General features: G+C 33.0%; 1 protein-coding gene across 2 annotated transcripts; it reads left to right on the top strand.

Annotated features, from left to right (window-relative positions):
- The first annotated feature begins 494 nt into the window (after window positions 1–494).
- LOC129806274 (lipase member I) lies at window positions 495–16,530 on the top strand. Of its 2 annotated transcripts, none has more exons than XM_055854744.1 (5): window positions 495–694; window positions 11,669–11,824; window positions 15,465–15,625; window positions 15,698–16,242; window positions 16,306–16,530. In XM_055854744.1, exons 1-5 carry the CDS (start codon window positions 649–651, stop codon window positions 16,385–16,387), a joined length of 990 nt encoding a protein of 329 aa, XP_055710719.1. In that variant the 5' UTR covers window positions 495–648; the 3' UTR covers window positions 16,388–16,530. The 2 variants fall into 2 exon arrangements, with proteins under 2 accessions (XP_055710719.1, XP_055710721.1); XM_055854746.1 differs by lacking the exon at window positions 495–694 and adding an exon at window positions 6,000–7,015.
- The last annotated feature ends 3,769 nt before the right edge of the window (window positions 16,531–20,299 follow it).

The following is a 20,299-nucleotide window of genomic DNA, read 5'->3' as shown; positions in this document are numbered from 1 at the left end:
ATAGTAGAGTGTGTGCGAAGCCTGAAAGCCTTCTCCTACTTTAAAATAAATAGTTACTACCTTCGGCACACCTTTTAGATCGATAAAATTTCATGAAACCGAAATTCACATCTTTTACTTTCTCAAACATTTTACATAAGTCTATCTCAGTCTTTTGGACTCTTCTTCTTCTTTTAAACATCACACCAAATAAAATTTGGTTCAATCGAATTTTGATTGCGAAAGAATGAAAAATATCTATATGCAGAACAGAGCTATATATGATCAAAGTCCATTTTTCCAAATTAGTTTGGAATTCAACATTAACTAGAGTTCTAATATTCACCGTACACTACACCAGTCTCTCAGTGAAGTAATCTTGATCTTCATATTCACAAAATTTGTAAAAAAATATGATCTTTTAAGGTTTTAGGAGGCAATATAGCTTTCTCTCTGAGTGCGAGCAATAAAATAGATCCAAGAGCTTGGGAGTGAGGTTTGAGTGTTAAGTCTAACTGACAATGCTATCAGTTGCTTCGAGGTACGATCACCCAACGAAGTATTTCTGTCTTGTGCTGTTCAACTGTGTATTTTTGTTTTAGCTGTGCTTTCTAGAGCGCATCTCACTTGGTGGAATCAATAAAGTGATTTAAGGCAGGACAGTCAGCCATGAAGAAGCTGTTGGGATTCCTGGCACTTGCTGCCCTAATCGTGGGTGAGTGTCTCTCATGTTGCTCAATCACCGTCAATTTACCTGGCAATTGCACTGGGGAAATAAAAGTGCACAGAGCCTTGAAATGCACAACACGAGACCTATCAAAAGTCCACAACTATATGATTTCATTTAATTGAATTATTGAACTAAATGTTGCCATATAAAAGCCCAATCATCCCACTCAGAATGATAAAATTTTTTGTGGTGAATTTAGTGAGAAGCATGACCGGAAAGCTTATCTTCCTGATTTTATGTAAGATATCAAAGATTTTTTTTTTATTTTTTGTCTCAAGAAGCGTCTGTAAAAATTAGTTGATTAGCAGAGATTTTTGTGTGTATTTGCGGGATTATCCAGCTTCAATGGAGAGATTAACAGTTGAGCAGAAAAAGGTCCAAAGTTCTCCGGCTTGATCCCTGATAAGACTGGCAAAGGCATTTCTCATTTTAAATAGAATTCTGCCTATATTTTGGAGGGTATTTAATATCGATGTAGAGCGAAATTTTAATGCAAATTTTCACCTAGATCTTACTAATGCAACTCGCTTAATTAAATTCGTTGGAACATAAGTATTGAAATCAATCAATTTAATGTTTATCTACATTTCTGTTATGCTTCGTGAATATTGCACTGCGGTGATTATATTTTAGCAAGGAAAATCCTGGTATTTGATCATTTTTCCGTTTGTTTATTGCAGTATTATGCCCAACGCACAATAACTTTTGTTTTGTAAACATGTTTTTGGCATTTCAATGAGAGTGAATGAAACAGAAATCTAGTTATCTCGTTTTCTCTCATAGGAAATTTTGAAAACATATTTTTCAACAGTAATTTTTGTTTGTAAAATGTTTTCAAAATTCCCCATGAGAGTGAGCGAGATGACTAGATCTAGATCTCACTAACTCTCATTGAAAAGTCAAAAACATGTTTACAAAACAAACGTTATTGTGTGTTGGGCATAATGCCCAACGCACAATAACTTTTGTTTATAAACATGTTTTCAAAATTTCCTATGAGATAGAGAGAGATGACTAGACCTAGATCTCACTCACTCTCATTGAAATGTGAAAAACATGTTTACTAAACAAAAGTTATTGTGCGTTGGACATTAAAAGCCAAACGGTGAGAGTTATCGACTAAATTCTAAAAAGTTTGTTGACATTGTTCAAGTATGATTATGATTATCGAATGAAATTTACAATATGAGCAAGTAAGCTTCTTTGCGTCTGCCGCCGACTTGAAATCCTACTCTATATAAGAAACAACAAAACCCAGAATGAAGGAGAACCTTTGGATAAGGATGCATTTTAACCCATTCAGTCAATGTACCAGAAATACTTGAGATAGAATGTTCATATTTTATGATTAGTTTTCTACAGATTAATAGATGAATTTTTCGTAAAGAAAAAAAAAATTATCTATTATGGGAGCGCGGGGATTCGCCCTCAAACACACGTCTCAACGGTCACTGAATTTAAATTCTGTGCATTAATTCATTACAAACTCTATTGATTTAGATAGAATAACTATCCAAGAAAACAAATTGGCAACCAGAATTCAAATTAGGAAACAGGAAAGAGGCCAATTTTAATAAATTCGACGGAATGTCGAATTTTCCGTCCGCCATTTTGAGCAAAAATTTTGTATGACCATCCGCGAAGCAAGAAAACAATAACAAAATGCATTTTTATCTCGTCGGACTATTTTTCTCAAGTAATTGAAGAACTAAAGTTACTAAAAATCCATTCCCGACAGCAATTCGTGTATTAGTTGCCCAGGAATAAATCATCTAAAATCACTCAATTTGCGTATGATGTATAATACCATGGTAAGGAATGGGTTAAATAAGGTTTAAGAATTTAAGAATTAGGAAAATCGTATTCCAAAGGTGTCTTTATGCAAAGGTACCGCATTTACCCCTTTACACAAAATAATTTTCATAAAATTGTTCGTAAATGTTTGTGAATTCCCATTGGGGACTAACAAATTGCTTGTAAATCGTATAACTCACTAAAAAGTTTCTAAACATTTGTACTTTTGTCGCAAATATTGTTCGTAACATGAGCATTTTACAAGATTTTTTTTGTTGTTGTACAAACATTTGCTCATAAATGTTAGTAAATCATATAAAATGTTCGCAAAATTTGTCATTTTGGTTGTGAATTTTTAGCAGGCTAACAAAAATGTACGACCAAATCTTTGTAAAAGAACAAAAAATGCTCGCCATGTCCTCATGTTACGAACAATATTTGTGAAAAATTACAAACTTTTATGAGCTTTTCTGTGGATTATACGATTTACGAGCTTTCCGTAAGTTCCCATTGAAAATCACAAACATTTACAAAAAATTTTGCAAAATATTTCTTCAGTGTACCTGCATACATTGCTGACCATCGCTGACTATGCCCCGTTTTGTAAAACGGTTAGAACATTTTTTAAAATTTTTTTTCAAGTAATTTTTTTCTAAAAATAATAGCAAATAAAATTTCTTTTCGAACAATAAATATTTTATATCTTGTAAAGACATATGAAATATAGTGAATAAATTTATTTTATACTAAAACAACAAGGTCACTAATTACAACAAAAAAGAAACTACAAAGAGCTGAAGAAAAATTACAAATACGGAAGCTAAAACGAAAAAAGCTTAGTAGCACCAATTAAGTTTATGGTATTTAATTATCGACCATGACATTGACCTTTTTTGACCGTTAATAAGTGACTCTGTCCCATAAAATTAAGGATTCCTTGACAAAAAGTTTGTTAAATGTTTCAGAAGTTTGCTTAAGTGTAACACGATTGTTAAATTAAAAAGAACCCTAACTTAAATTTTTATCACAATAACAATAAAATGATCGAGAATAAAATAGATTCAGAACTACTCTTCTTCACATTAGGGTAAAGTGATACATGTTGTCCATAGTGTTAAAAGTTGGACAATTCGCCGGTACAAGTTTGGCATGGCTTTTTTCTTGATAAATACAGTACAAAATTTGTTTTTAAGCACAAGCAACCAAATTATAAAACTAAAGCATTAAAAATATACAAATAAAAATGAACTACTAAATTTTAACGATAACGGTTAATGGGACGTACATTTCTATTTTACAGCGTAAAAGAAATTTCATACACTTAGGGGAATTTCGAAAATTATTTTCATAAATTATTTTCAAAATCGATCTTCGAATTTTTTAAATTCTAGCTGTCAATGAAGCAATTGTGGGAATAATCCTCTCGTTCAGTAATAAACCTTCCCGATTTAACAGCTCTCTCCGGTTGAGTTTTTTCTATACTGATTCGAATTCGAAGGTTTATCAGAGAGAACTTACCGAAAACCCCGTTGGAAGTTCGAACGTTTAAACCGACGATACAAAAGTGAGCAAGTTCATGAAAAGGACGTTTATTTTAATGAAATTGCAATTCAAAAGTTCTGCCATCCTGAAATTCCACAAAATTACACAAAAATACACTTTTTGTAGAAACGTTTACACACTGTTCTTGAAATTATTGACAATTGAAGTGTCAAGAAGACCGAAATTCGAAATAGCAGAACAATCAGAGCTCGAGCGGCGAGTACGTAAACTTCCACTTTAAGCTTTCGGTAGCTTTCCGAATAGGTTTAGCTTGGCTTTGGAGTGAAAGTGAGCACTACTTCCTTATGATTCGTCGTCGCTTTCACATTTTAGGGGAAAGCGCGCTACCTTCGGACGATTCAAACAATTCATTTATTCGAAGTTTCGAACAATTCATTTATTCTCTATGTTCCTTATAGATTTCAACCATAGCTCTTTTCTGAAAATTTGAAGCATTGAACTAGCTATTAAAATATAATATTATAATGAGCCAAATTCATTTATAACACATTGAAAAGAATTATTTGTGCAAACCATAAATCGTCCGAAGGTATCGCACTTTCCCCTATATGAAAAATCTACGAGATCTACTCAATATTATGTGGTCCCTGTGCAAATCTCTGTGATCGAAAATAATTCAAGTCTGAGGCTTTTTGGAAATTTTGTACGCCGCAAGGTAGGCAACTGGGGGAAAGCGTGCTAGCTTCGGACGATTCAAGCTTCGGACAATTCAAGTTTTTCTCTATGTTCCTTATGGATTTCACCTAAAGCATTTTACTGAAAGTTTGAGGCATTGGACTAGCTATTAAAATATAATATTATAATTGGCTAAACTCATTTATAACACAATACATTGAAAAAATTGAATTGTGCGAAGCTTAAATCGTCAGAAAGTAGCGCGCTTTCCCCTATAACTGGGGTAAGGTTCAGTGGGTTCAATGGGGGATTTTCGAGAAAGAGAGATTTCGAATAAAAAAATCCTAGTTCAAATGGCCCTTTGAGTATTAATTTTATCTTATTTATTTATAAGTTTTCTGGTTCAGGGGCAAGTTTTCAGGCTTCGCACATACTCTGGCTTCGAACACAACATAGGGTAAAGTGATACAAGTTGGAAAGGGCTTTTTTCTTGATAAATTTAGTACTTTATTTTTTTTTGTATATTTTGTATTTTTTTTGTACATACAATTGTATATACAATATACCGCCGTGTGGGGCGGTATATTGTAAAGGAACTCGAGCGTATTTCAATAAATAAATAAATAAATAAAAAATAAATAAATAAATATTTTTTTAATGCTTTAGTTTTATAAATTGGTTCCTTGTGCTTAAAAACAAATTTTGTACTGTATTTATCAAGAAAAAAGCCATGTCCAACTTGTACAGGCGAATTGTCCAACTTTTAACACTATGTCCAACTTATATCACTTTACCCTATTTTACAATATTCCTTTAATGAAACTGGCGTAATTTTTTCAGGAATTGTATGACTAGATATTGAAATAATATTGCCATAGGTTCAAAGGCAGACTATGTGCGAAGCTTCAAAGCCTTCCCGCAGTTATCTCAAAAGTCTTTCTAGTATTCTTAAATTTTTTTTTAAAATAAAATACAGAAATAATTTTCACTGTTTCTCTTTATATTATCTCCAAAGCCTCTGAACATCTGATTTGTATTGACGGTTAAATCGATAGAAGATTGAATTACCTTTTCTAGCATTGCCCCAACTTTGCTCTCTAACTCAATTTAATCGTCATATAATTCATATAATCAAATTGCTTGCACGAGTGTTTTGTGCCTTATCAACTTTAATCACCTTCCAGTGATATGATTCACAATTCTTTCGTTTTGTTTGTTTTTTTTTTTTAACAAGTCTACTTGAAGATATGTAACAAAAATTTGGCGATTGTCGCCTGTTCGAGCCTTTCGCGAAGCCTTTCACTTTCGCCCTTGCTGCGACTGGCACATCACTTTCTCAGGTCATGGGAAATTGAGGCTCTTGAGGAAAGCCATGTGACTTAACTGTGCTAAATTCTTTTCCCCCTTCGACGATGTCAATATTGCATTGGAAAACTTCGTTTTGTTTTTTCTTTAAACCACCCTCTAGCTTTCTTTTTTTTTTACTCAATAATATTGCATGTGGAAGGTTCTTCAGTCGCGCCACAAATTCAGAAGTGGGGAAGGGGCACATTGAGTGGTGTAGAAGAACTTAGTTCAATTGTTTGTTCTATTTATATGGGCTGTTCTTTTCCCACCTCGCGATATTGGAGGATACTCTCCGAAAATTACACAATTCACCCGATATATAAATTGAAGTGGTTCAGTATCGTTCGCTTTAGTCGGTTGAGGTTCTTTTCGAACGGTAGATGCTTTACGAGTTTTCTTCTTTTTTTTTGTTTTTAGTGGAGAGAAATTCTTGTGCCTCAAGCTGTAGTTCTCAAGTATAAATTCTGTGGGAGCAGTGAATGAACTGATTCAGTGAAGACAATATTCTTTTCTTGGGAGCCAAAGGGAACATGTGCGCGCGAAAGAGTGCCCAAAAGATAATCAAGTTGAGAAGATATAAATGCTGAATTGTGTGGAGGTCACTAGCGCGGGAAGGTGCTAAGGGGGACACTTTAGAGTGTGTAGAGAGACTCTCAACTTGGTGCTTTGCCTTCGACGATTTTAGTGTTGTGATACTAGTGGGAATAGTAAGAAGTCCGGTCTGACGCACAAATAATTACCCAGAGAGATACGTCATACCCCGAGTACACAATTCTTTTAACTATAAATTCTGTGATATTTGCATGAGGCGCAACAGTGCTAGTTGGTAGTGTTCCACTCTATTACAAATTCAATCAAACGAACAGTGAATGACTTGCGATAATGCAAGAAGTGCTTAAGATCTAAGTTCAAGAACAAATTCAAGAGTTAAATAACTTTTACTAAAGTGCCCCCGAAAAATCATGAAGAAAGTCAAAAACACTTCAAGTAAGTGTTGGTATTGAAATCTGAATTAAAAAAGAAAATATTGTGTGAATTGCGCCAATTGATTCCAATTAATTGACGGTTGATTGAGTGAACGCGTATTACATCATTTAACACCGAGTTTACAATTTCATTTAAACCCCCTACATATTTCACATAAATATGGACATATTGAAAAGAGTTTTCCCGCAATTTACAATTTAGATTGCCTAAAAGGTGTTGCATTCTGTCTAGCTTCATCAGCATTTTGCTCTGGAGGATGACTAGGGTAAAGTGATATAATTTGGAATTAGTGTTACAAGTTGGACAATTCTCCGGTACAAGTTGGACATGGCTTTTTTCTTAATAAATACAGTACAAAATTTGTTTTTAAGCACAAGGAACCAAATTATAAAACTAAAGCATTAAAAATATATAAATAAAAATGAAGTACTAAATTTATCAAGACAAAAAGCCCTGTCCAAATTGTACCATTGCCCAACTTGTACCACTGTCCAACTTGTACCACTTTACCCTACACAGAAAAAAATATTTTGTAAAATTGTTCGTAAATGTTTGTGAAATCCTATGGAGGACTTACGAAATGCTCGTGAATCGTATAATCCACAAACAAGTTCGTAAAATGTTGTACTTCTTTCACAAACATTGTTCGTAAAATGATCATTTGACGAACATTTTTTGTACTTTTACAAACATTTGTTCGTAAATACTCATAAACACACAGAAAAATGTTCGTAAAATTTTGTCATTTGTTCGTAAATTTATGCCAGACAATCAAAAATTTACTAACAAACACGAACAAATCACAAAATTTTACGAACATTTTTTTGTGTGTTTACGAAATTTCGTAAGTCCTCCATAGGATTTCACAAACATTTACGAACAATTTTACAAAATATTTTTTTCTGTGTATAAAGCTTATGATTGCGGTGGACGCAATAATTAAAAAATATGCAATAGTGGTAACTCCTAAAAGTTTTAATTAAACCACTTTTGTTTAATAAGACCCCTGAACAACTTCTCATGATTGAGCTGGTTACTAAGGGAAAGCTTTCAGGTTTCGTACACACTTTGGTTTCGGACAAATTCCATATTCCATATTCTTTTAATAAATATGACCTTAATGAAACACATTTTCTGAAGAAAAAATAGGTCAGACCCATTCCTTTCGTTCAGTAATAACCTTCCCGGTTTGAGAACTCTCTCCGGATGAGGTTTTTCCTGTACCGATTGGAAGGTATATCAGAGAGAACTTACCGAAAAACCCGTTGGAAGTTCGAACATTTAAACAAACCGACGAGTTACACAAAAATGAGCAAGTTCATAAAAAGTACATTTTATATGAAAGAATGTACGATTTATTTCGGGATAGAGGAAGTATCTTAAAAAAATTGCAATTCAAACGTTCTGTCATCCTAAAAATCCACTTTTTGTAGAAACGTTTACACACTGTTCTTGAAATTATTGACAATTTAAGTGTCAAGAAGATTGAAATTCGAAGTAACAGAACAATCAGCGCTCAAGCGGCCAGTATATGAACTTGCACTTTAAGCTTCGGGTAGATTTTCGAATATGTTTGGCTTGGCTTTGTCTCTTCGAAAAGTTATTACTGAACGCATCCATTAAAGAAGCATGAGGGAAAATAAAGTGTTCGAAGCCAGAGTATGTGCGAAAACTGAAAGCCTTCCCCTAATAGTATGCAAAAATTTTGAACTTGCTTTGTCCATGTGTTCTTACGCTATTTTTTCTATTGCTTTGATCAAATGATTTACGAAAATGCTTATCATTTTGATTTAATTTAGTTTTGGTTGACGAAATTGACGAAATACAAGGAGTTCCGGGTTAAGGGAAAACGGATTGAAAGAATTTGATATGAATTGCCTACTATTGGGAGCTCATTTACAAAATAATTTTCGAAGTGCCCCTAAATGTATGCAATTTTTTCACGGGGTAAATTTAAAATATATTTCTTATGGCTCCGGCAGCTCCGGCACACCTTTTAGATCAGGAAAATTACATGAAGTTGAAATTCACATACCACACGTTTTGAATATGTCTATCCCACTTTTTCGAACTCTTCCTCTTCATTCAAACATCAGACCAATTTAAATTTAGTTCAATCAAATTTGGAGTACAAAAGAGTAAGTCAGACATATGGAAAACGTGTGAGAAAGAAAGGAATGATAATTTTGATTTCATGGAATTTTCCCGATCTAAAAGGTGTGCCGGAGCCATTATGAACCATTGGCACTGAAAATAGGCTGAAAAATTTTTCGCCGAAAATGTTTTGCATACATCACGGCGTTTCCGTAACTTATTCCAAAGACCTCTCCTGTAGGTATGCAATTTTTCTGTGCCACTTGAGTGAATTCGCGGGCTTTTTTTCGGTCCCGAGAATTTCTTTCAAAGCGGAACTCCCTGTATAGCTAACAAATCTCTTTATCAAATCCAAAAAATAGATTTTTGAGGACAATTTTAGTTTAAAAGTTATCTTTTATTAAATTTGCTTAAAAAAAACGTCGTGTTTTACATGTTTTCTGAGATATGTGAGACTACAGCTCCCCAGGTGTCAATATTAAGAACTTTGTCTATTCTTGAGAACTGAAAATTGTCAGCACTTAAGTACTAAAAAACGCCAAAAATGGTTTATCTTTTCGTTTTTACCGTTTTTGAAGTGAAATCCCAGTAATAAGCATTTTCGCAAATCATTTGAGCAATTTGACTCAAGCAATAGAAAAACTAGCATAAGAACCCAGGGACAAAATCACTGTTGCGTTGTTTATAGTTATAAAATTCATTATGTCAATATGCTTTAACGACTCTGTACACAAATGTTGAATAATTAAAAAAGAAAAAAAACATTACTTGACATAAATGTTTATGTCTATGTCTATGTTTTTCAGGAACTCTTTTTAGGTGACATAAAAATTGAAAGTCACCTGAGAGACCTTAAACTGACCCGAACCACGAATTAGTTTCCTTATAAAAAAGTTTTATTGAAAAAAAACTCTCTAATTTATAACTAAACCCCAAATTGAGTAAGACTTTCCGATTTTGCTGATTCTCCTGAAGAATCCTTTTGACAAACTTTTTTTCATTAATTTGAAAAACAAAAACATTTTTTTAGAGTAGAAATTCAAAACAATCAGGAACAATTTTAGGAAATCTTTTCCCTTATAAACATGCTGCAAAATTATAAGAACTAAGATTTATCATACCCTGAAAACAATGTTTTGTCAAATTAACAAGAAAAGTTTGTCAATAGGATGTTTTTCTATATAAAGTGTGTGAAAGAGTTTTGTTAAATTGGTAAACTATGCTTTTGACAAAATGTTAACAAGATCTATTTGTCGACTACAAAACTTCTTTTTTCAGAGTATATGTTTTCTTTCAATGTCCTTAGTTCTTCATTTGGCAGTAAAATATGTTGAATAAGTCCATATTCAAATCCTTGCACTTCCAAGTCTTCGAGTTACATAAAATGTAATTCTTCTTCTGATTTATTTATCATAAAATTTGGTATAGGGGATACTGGGGCAAAAAGTCACAAAAGGGATATTTTATTTTTTCACAAGCTACCTCAGCGCCCCAGAAATTTCTAATTAGTGCAGTTTTATAGGAAATTTACTGCTCTACAACTTTGTAAAAATCATTTTCCTCTATTTTGTAAGGAAATATATTTATTGAGCTGTTCTGTAAAAGGCAATTATGTGATCATTCTCAAAAATGCTGGGGCAAATAGTACCAGGTATGGGATATTATCACATTTTGATTTCCTTTATTACAGGCTTTCATGAATTTAAAAAAAAATAGCTAGGTGACATATTTTCATAGGAAATTTATTCCACTACACCTTTTTAGAACATAGTTTTCTATATCTGAATGAGAAAGTGCTTTTCGAACTATTTTAGAAAAAAAACACACACAAGAGACTGCTAATCGTTTGATCAATGCAAACAAAAAGCGACAAGACGCGAAAATGACGTTTCTTCTCGCCGTGAGACATCAGAAATTGCTTCGGTCTTTGTTACTTTTTACCCCAAGTGGTCATTTTTAATAAAAGGATTTCTGGAGAAAAGAATCTTTGTAAAATTCTAAAATAGATAGTGGTTTCATATTCAAAGACTTTAAATCATTTAGGAAATATTTACCAGTGCATCAATTCTGTAAAAAAAGGAGATCAAAATTGATATCTATTGTAAGGAAAACATTTCAAAAATAGGACTAAAAATTTCAATATTTTTTTATTTTTTGAATTGCTTGCTCGAATTCTAAGAAACTTACGACTTTGAAGAAGGTCTATGGAGGCCATCTATGGAAAAAAAATTTAAGCCGCTATCTTATCTCCGCTCTTTTATCTTGGAAGATATTAAATTTTCAAATTTTCAATTTGTGACTTTTTGCCCCAGTCTCCCTTACTAAACTCGATAGAATTTTCTAAAAAATCAATTAATCTCATGTGTATTATTCTTTTTTAATGACTTTCTTATTATTTAAAATAATTATTCTATGTATATTGTTTATATTTAAAAAAATCAAAATTCCCATGTGAGTGTCTTCAGTCCTGCATCTTCATAAAAAATATGTCCATATTCATTCCAAGTGTGTAGTGGGATTAATGTTTGATTTCTCCTTGATTTAATTTTCTAATTCAAGGGCTCTGGCTGGGTCTCAGACCGAGTAATGCCAAGTTGGAGAAAACGAAAATGTTCTTCTTTTATGGACCAAGTTTTGCTGACAACAAAGTTTACGAGCTCAATGACACAGCAACAGTGCTCAAACATCCCAAATTCGACACAAACAGACCTACAGGTGAGAGTGAAGGGATCATGCATTTACTTAAAAAAAAAACTTCATTAAAAAAGAAATTTTTTATTATCGCAAATGAAAGGAAAAGAAATCTTATGAAATACCTCGCAAAAATCTCTCAATTCACTTTTCGAATGTGACAACATTTATGTACAAATGTGCTCACAAAAACCTCTTTAACCATTCCCCAAAAGAATTTATGCCTGAAAACCCGCTGTGAATGCTAAACAAATTGAGAATATTCCATTTGTATCGTTTACCTAGTCTTTTTGTTATGCTAATTTTAATCTAATGTAATTCCTAGCTTGGACACTATTTAACCGCACAATTTTCCAATGTGAGACTCTGGAAAAATCTAAAAAAAAAAATCAATGTTTTGTAATTTTCCACGAGACACGCACCATGCTGGAAAAATAGGACATGATTCTAGATTAGAAATTTTTTTTTATGTAAAAGAAAAAAATCTTGCAAAATTTCTCATGCAATTTCAATTGCTGGATTCTTTCCAAATTACAAATGCAGTGAGATTTTTTTTTTCAGTTGAACTTTCCCATTGTGGGTAATTCAATGGATGTTTACAAGCACTTTGGAGATATTGAACAGATAAAGAGGAATTCGTATTGGTGAAAAAAGAGTCTGGTTGATCTTACCTTTTGATTATTTTTTTACGTCAATTTTGTAATAATGAACAGTAACGATTTTTCCATTAGACTACCTGAATTATTTCAAAGCATCTTCCACGAAATTTGTTTATTTTTTAGTGAAGAGGGAAGTGCAAAGCAGTAGGAATTCACAGAGTGCTTGGAATTAGTTAGAAAATGTAATTTATGTAAAAAAAAATGGATAGCGAAGTGCGAAGTGCTCGACCGCTCGAACTCGCGACTTAGATGCTATACTTCAAAAGTATTTCCTCATCATTCATCGTTTACCGGGTCCCCAAAATAATTTTAAAAATTCTATTTTATTGATCTTCGGACAAAACTTAGTTATCGGTTATGAATCGGTAAATTCCCGACTCACTACCGATTGGAATCGGTCTAGTTTTATCGAAAATTCCAAGACCTTTCCAACGATCCCAAACATGATACCATTCGGTTGAGAAATACGTTCTCTAAAGCCTTTTTAACATTTGACCGTGAAAAATCGTTTTTAGGAATCATTCAACGGTATTTTCGTATAAGGACGAAATGTCCGCCTTGGTAATCTCTAAAACATATCCAAAAATGCAAAAAAATCGTATGGTACATTTTTGAGAAATTTACGCAATTTGAACAATTCTATTCGACGTCCGGGTAACGAGATAACTCATTTTTTCGAAAAAAAAATTACACGGGCAACATAGTTAATCGCCAACTTCAAATGACTCTCTTGAAAAGTTGTCTTTCTGAGATAACATAGTATGAAATGGAATCGTCGATATATTCTGCTCTCTATCTGTACTTTGAGCAGTAAAATCCAGTTCAAAAGCAGATAATCTATTTAAATTAATTCAAAGGATTTTAGGTTATACTAGAAATTTTCCTACCGTTTTAATCTGGAGGCTGATCACTAACGCTAAGACAGCGGTAGACGCTACAAACAAACATTACCCTTATTTGTAAAATTTGGCGTTTAGAAGTATTTGACGATGAATAAAGTATTAAATATCTATCCATTCAGTCTTTCATTTAATAAAATTTACTGAGTCTTATTTTCCAATTTTTACTGAGATATTAAAACATTTAGGTTAGAATCTACTTTTTTTGTGGAAAAATTGGATATTACACAGTCCTATTTGTCTCACAATTGGACAAAATGGGTAAATCTACTTTTTGCTTTTATTTATATAATATTTGAAATTTGTTCTATTCAATGTTTGAATAGATTTTAAAGATTATATGTAACATAACCTCACTTTGCCATCTAAAGTTTGTGACTATATATCAGAACTTGATGCCATATCTATAAATTCTACGGTTTATTTGAGTTTATATGACCATTTTGTCACATGAATTTGTAAATTAAAGCCGCACTTCTTAGCGCGTAACGATGTGTCCTATTTTCTCCTATTTCAGGAAAAATTTGTCTTTCCGGTGAACGTGGGTGAGGTCGTTCTGGTCGTTCAATCCAAAATTGAAACACTTAAAGTTCCACTGTACCGTAGACACTGTATCGTGTCTTCTTTAGTAGCTGGTTAAATAAATATTATTTAAACATTAAGAGAGCCTTAAAGGACATCTCCTTTAAGGCCTCTACACATTGGGAAGAACTTTTGCCAAAACTTGCATTTTTAAAGGAAATTGCCTGCAGTGCTATAGGTAGAAATGTCAAAATTCTGTCAAAAATGCAATTTTTGACTAAAATTTTGCTCCCAATGTGTAGAGACCTTTAGGGAAATCTTACACAATTTCAAATCTCTTATAACACAAATTGCCCAATTACAATAATGTCATTCAGAAGAGTATATATTGCTCACATGAATTATAAACTCTGTTTGTCGTCTCTCTAAAATCGACTATTTTGTACACAATTTACATAAATTATTGATGAATTACATAAATCGTTCGTCTTCTACAAGTCAAGATATATTCCGTGGTTTTTTTTAAAGTATTTTACAGAATTTATTTCATCCTCGGTTCTCAAAATAATTTGCTTTTAAACGTATTTTTAATGTTATTTTCGAAAAATGTATTGTGCTGCTATTCCAATGAGAAATAAATAGGGGAAGTCTTTCTCCTTTACCTTTTTTTTAGTACATGACTGTTCTCAAATACTGCTGCATTATAGACACTTTAAAATCGGTTTTTGTCCAAAAAAAATTGGTAGTTTTAGAATACGACGAGGACTGGGGAAAACAGTAGAGAAAGGAGCCATCATAACGAAAGATGATAATACAGAAGCAGTTGAGAACAGTCTTGTACTTTAAAAAATGTTCAGGAGAACAGTTTTCCCTTTCCATTTTTAATAGAAATAGCACTGTTATGCGGGAAATATGGTGCTATTCGAATGATAAATGAAAGTGGAAAACCTTTCTCCTGAAATTTTTTTTAGCAACGTGACTGTTCTCAAGTGCTTCTGAATAATCAAGTTTTCTTTCTAATGGTTCCTGTCACGAATATTTTCCGTAGTCCTCATCGTGTTCCTAAACCACCAAACAGTCATTACAGGAACTACCATAGCAAAAATTCGATTATGCAGAAGCACACTTGAGAACAGTTTTGTTCTAAAAAAAACATGTTCAGGAGAAAGATTTCTCCTTTTTAAATTTTATTGGAATAGTACCACTAAGCGTGGTTGTATGGCGCCTTAATCGTTGATAATACCATCTATCAATGGATCCAAATGAATCGATATTGAACTTGAACACTCTTTAATAAAAAACAGCCAATTACATTATAACTTTTCTCTCAAGCGTCCACAGCGAGTTCGAGCATTATAATGAAATGAATCAATAAGTAAAATAACAGCACATTTTGGAATTTTCGTAATTGATATGCATAGCAGTTCATTTTCCATGTTTTCCTCTGCTTCAATTACTCAAGTAATAAGACTTGGACATTGGGTGTATTTCCCATCAGCGTCACATATTCATAACGATTCTTTTCCTTTTTAAATGTGCCACGCGGTGGAAAGTTTTATTTTATGCAAAAATCTTCATTTGCAGTGCTGTATTTACACGGGTATTTGGAATCGATGGAAGTGGAGAGTATCCAGGTGATAGCTGATGCCTATTTAGCACGAAATGATCACAATATCTTGATACTAGACTGGGCGGAATTAGCTGATGGAAACTATCTTATTGACGCATTTCCAAATCTAAAACCTGTAAGCTTTGAGATTTTGGATCACATGGCAGTTCATGGTTAATCTCTGTGGATTTTGTTAATCGCTTTTCAGCTGGCGAGTGCCCTTGCTGCTTGTATCTTGAAGATGGCCATGGATGGTCTTCGTTTGGACAAGTTCCATGTTGTGGGACACTCAATGGGGGGCCAATTGGCGGGATATATTGGACGGGAAGTGATTAAGCAGTCTGAGAAGGGTGCTAAACTCAAAAGAATAACAGCCCTCGATCCCGCCTTTCCCGGATTCTACTTCCCGCTGAAGTTTACAGGTGCTCTCAATAGCAAAGATGCTGACTTTGTGGATGTCATTCACACAGATGCCTGGCTCTATGGAGCACCTTTTGCCACTGGACATGTGGACTTCTGGCCAAATAGGGGCAAAACCCTACAACCCGGATGCCCCAAGAGGAACTACAAAATGCTCACGGACAACGATTTGTGCAGCCATCGAAGATCCTGGAGATTCTGGGCTGAGAGTGTCACTGAGAAAAATCGACCGAGTTTCCATTCAGTCAAATGCTCCTCCTGGGACAAATTCAAGGCTGGAGATTTTGACAAGAGTGAACCAGTTGTCCTCATGGGGATAGATTGTCCTTCAGGGTAAGAAATTCTTCGGTTTTCAGAGATAAATTAACAAAGATTAATGTTGATCTCTTGATGCAGGATCTCAGGGAATTACTACCTTCAGACAAATGGGGAGCCGCCATATTCAAAGGGATCCTCAGGAACCAGCTACGCCGCCTGACGAGCTCTCGATAATCCGGGCTCTAGACCAAATATGCGCTTTTCTATGTTCCCTTTTAATTTAGCCGTGACACGTGATTGTTTTATGTAAATTTTATACGTGATAGAGTAATATTGTTAAATAAAGAGCGTCTTAATTTTAAACTTGATTTATTTATTCCAGTTTAATTTCACTTTAAACTCAATTTTTATTGGTTCAAATGATCCTAATTTAATTCTAAATAAAATCATTGAACCAATTTTTACACTCATTTATTATATCCTGTTAAAGCCAGTTTAAAACGTTAAAAGTTTACGACATTTTGAAGATGGCTCATAATTTTTTTATGATAAATGTTTTTCTGGGAATTGTATAAAATTATTGAACAAAACAGATTTCTACGCTAATTTTTATTATTTCACTGAGGAAAAAACGAGGGTGCGATTAACTTTTTTTCCTCATAACTTTAACACTTTTTAGGTGTAAAAATATATTAAGATTTTTTAATGTTAATTTTACACATTTTTAAGTGTAAAATTAACATGAAAAAGGGTAACTTTAACTCCTAATACACCTAAAAAGCATAATATTTACACCGATTTCGGATCAATACTGCAGAGTAAAATTAACATTTCCTTCATTGAGAAAAAATCCGAAAAAGTTAAAATGACATTCCGGAAATGTTAATTTTACCCTGCAGTATTGAAATAAAATTAGTGTAAATATTATGCTTTTTGGGTGTATTAGGGGTTACAGTTACCCTTTTTCATGTTAATTTTACCCTTAAAAAGGTGTAAAATTAACATTAAAAAATTTTTATATTTTTTTACACCAAAAAGTGTTAGAGTTATGAGGAAAAAAAGTTAATCGCACCACTGTTTTTTTCTCAGTGTTTAATTCAATTTTTAAATACTAAATTTAAGACTCTTAAGAAGTCATACTTTTTTTTTACAAATTTCGCTATTTCTTCAAGATTTTCAGAAAAAGTACTAAAGGTTTTTTCTTGTAAAATTTATGAACTTATTCCAATAAATGCATAATCAAATTTGTCTGAAATGAATAAGAATCATTACTACTAAGAGTTTGTTTGGTATTACTAATAATTATTTGACGGTATTCTTCAATAGGACTTCCTCAATTTATTCGTTGTTTTTAAATAAATTCAGGATTTATATAGTGCATATGAAGATTATTATAAAAACCATGTCCGAAAATTATTGGTAGGGGAAAGTGCCATGCCTTTGAATGCTTCAATTTTTCTCTTATTTCCCAAAGCTAAAATTCCATTTTCTTAATCGAAGTTAATAGAAAATAGTTAATAGTATTAACCATAGTTCACAAAATAGAATTTTCGCTTTGGGAAATAAGAGAAAAATTGAAATATTCAAGGGCTGCCGCATTCAAAGGCAGTCCACTTTCCTTTCGGATTTTGACGTTCAGGATTTTGTCTATTAGAATTTTAGCTTTTAGAGATTTTGGCGTTCGTGATTTTGGCTTCTGGGAATTTAGCTTTTGGTATTTTGACTTACGATTTTAGCTTCCCGGGATCTTGGCTTTCCTGGCTTTAGGGATTTTGGAATTCGGTATTAGGCCTTCGGTATTTTGACTTTCGGGAATCTGACGTTTTAGGATTTTGACTTTCAGAGTTCTGGCTTTACGGGATATTCTCCCCATAAAGATTTTGGTTTCTCGGGATTTTGACTCCTTCGGGATTTTAGCTTTAGGGATTTTGGTCGAGACCCCGTTTATTTAGTTTTCAGTCATTTAAATGATGATTTTTTATTAAAGATTTTTTTATGTCATTTGGTTTTCAATTACTGAATTTTGTTTAATGATTTTAGTTTCTTTAGTTTACGAGTAACCAACTATAGATCTTTTTCGTATGTAGAAATGTTTCAATGAATTAACTCCGAATAGCAGAATAAGCTTTGAAGCGAAAAATCGATATAGAAATTAATTAATAAAATATAATATTCGCAATACCGATCTTAAAAACTTATTCAGGTGTGACTTATAGATGCTATAACCTCAAAAGTACTTTCGCATCATTTACCGTTTACCGGTCCACAGCCGACTTGAACCGATTTATAAATCAGTCAAAGATAATTGATTTTCGGAGTTATCGGTTATTAATCGATTCATAACCGATTGGAATCGGTTCAAAACTGATTGGAATCGTTTCAAGCTTATCAGAAATTCCAAGACCTTTTCAACGAGCACAAGATGATACAATTCGGTTGAGTAATAGTATCTGTTGCAGATTCGAATTTGAAATGAATAATAAATGTGAGGGGTCAGCCATTTATCTAGTTTAGTGTTGCCATAGAAGAAATTAAATGTGATTTTGTGGAAAAGATTCAGAGAACGAACATGAGATTCAGAGTATGCGAAAATCCTTTGAAAACCTGTAGGGGGAGGTGGGGCTACTTTGAGCTGTGGGGCTAGATTGTTATACGACATTCTCGCCTATTTCTAAATAAAGCTGATCCTTACAATAATTTTATTTAGATCCACAATTATTTTGTCTTTCCAAAGTACATAATATTAAAACCCAGTCTCCATTAGAAATATGTGAAAAAATCGTATAACAATGTAGCCCCACAGCTCAAAGTAACCCCACCTCCCCCTAAGTAGGAAACAAAGAAAATAGGGATAATGAGAAACTTAAAGATTGTTCTCTTTAGGGAAATTTATATTGAAAGGGAAGCAAGAATTTACTGAGACTTAAAGAGGGAAAGTTGACTGCTCAGGTATGTAAGTTTAGGCTTAGATAAAATAATCATGGCTGACTCCCTCGTTTCAGATCATACATCATGCGTGCTGAAATTATCGCAATAGAAGAATTTGCATTTATTAAATAAAGAATATTTCTGATGGAAGAATTTGACAAGAACATGCTCTCTAGAGAGGTAATCCCGATTCTTTTCATAAAGTGCGACTTTAACGCTTGTTTTTGGACTGATGAAATATTTTTTGCCCATTCCAAATCAATAGAATTTATTCTTTGTTTCATCTAGAATCATGATAGAAAAAGAATTTTAGCAATAATATTGAAAAAAAATTAATAAAATTACGATAATATTAATATATGCGCAAGAACCTTACTGCGATACTTTTCTCTAACTCCGTTGAATTCGATCAAACTCGGATGCTCATTTAGGAAATTTAGGAAAGCAAAAGATGTTGCCGGAATAGGCCACACTACCTCACCGGAGATACGCTCACAAAGTATGTACTTTTTTACGCGAAATACAGGATCCAGCTGGGAAATTTCATCCGAAATTTAAAGATTGATTCACTATTAACATAAACAGAAACAATCTTTATTGAAAATTAATCAATTTTCATGACAAACACCGAAGAAAAACCTTCTGCACTTCACCACAAATCAGAAAACTGCTAGAAACTTAATCGATCTGTTACATTTTTTGTACACTGAGAAAAAAAAGAGGGTGCGATTAACTTTTTTTCCTCATAACTTTAACACTTTTTAGGTGTAAAAATATATCAACATTTTTAATGTTAATTTTACACCTCTTTAATGGTAAAAATAACATGAAAAAGGGTAACTTTAACCCCTAATACACCTTAAAAGCATAATATTTACACCGATTTCGGATCAATACTGCAGGGTAAAATTAACATTTTCGGAAAGTTATTTTAACTTTTTCGGACTTCTCTCAGTGTAAGAATCTTTCCACACTGAGTTTTTACAACGCAATTTAAATTCAAATTATACCTCAAATTTAACGGTCTTTGTGTTAATACATCCTAAAATGAATAAATATTTATAAGCAAAATAAATTCATTGACTATTCGAAGATTACATACATAATTTTAATTAATTTATTTGCATGGCCGAAATTACACTCAAATGGCCGAAATTAGAAGGTGGCCGAAATTTGGTACAGTTCTCCTATCTCGGCTACCGAG

This window comes from Phlebotomus papatasi, chromosome 3 (genome assembly GCF_024763615.1).
Source record: "Phlebotomus papatasi isolate M1 chromosome 3, Ppap_2.1, whole genome shotgun sequence".
NCBI classification, from domain to species: Eukaryota; Metazoa; Arthropoda; class Insecta; order Diptera; family Psychodidae; genus Phlebotomus; species Phlebotomus papatasi.
This window is presented reverse-complemented; position numbering and strand designations above follow the sequence as displayed.

What these genes read in the sequence shown, in the direction of transcription:
- LOC129806274 (XM_055854744.1), top strand. Translation starts at nt 649, where the DNA reads ATGAAGAAGCTGTTGGGATTCCTGGCACTTGCTGCCCTAATCGTGG. An exon ending in ACTTGCTGCCCTAATCGTGG is followed by an intron (nt 695 to 11,668) that starts GTGAGTGTCTCT and finishes TTCTAATTCAAG; the next exon opens with GGCTCTGGCTGGGTCTCAGA. An exon ending in CATTTCCAAATCTAAAACCT is followed by an intron (nt 15,626 to 15,697) that starts GTAAGCTTTGAG and finishes ATCGCTTTTCAG; the next exon opens with CTGGCGAGTGCCCTTGCTGC.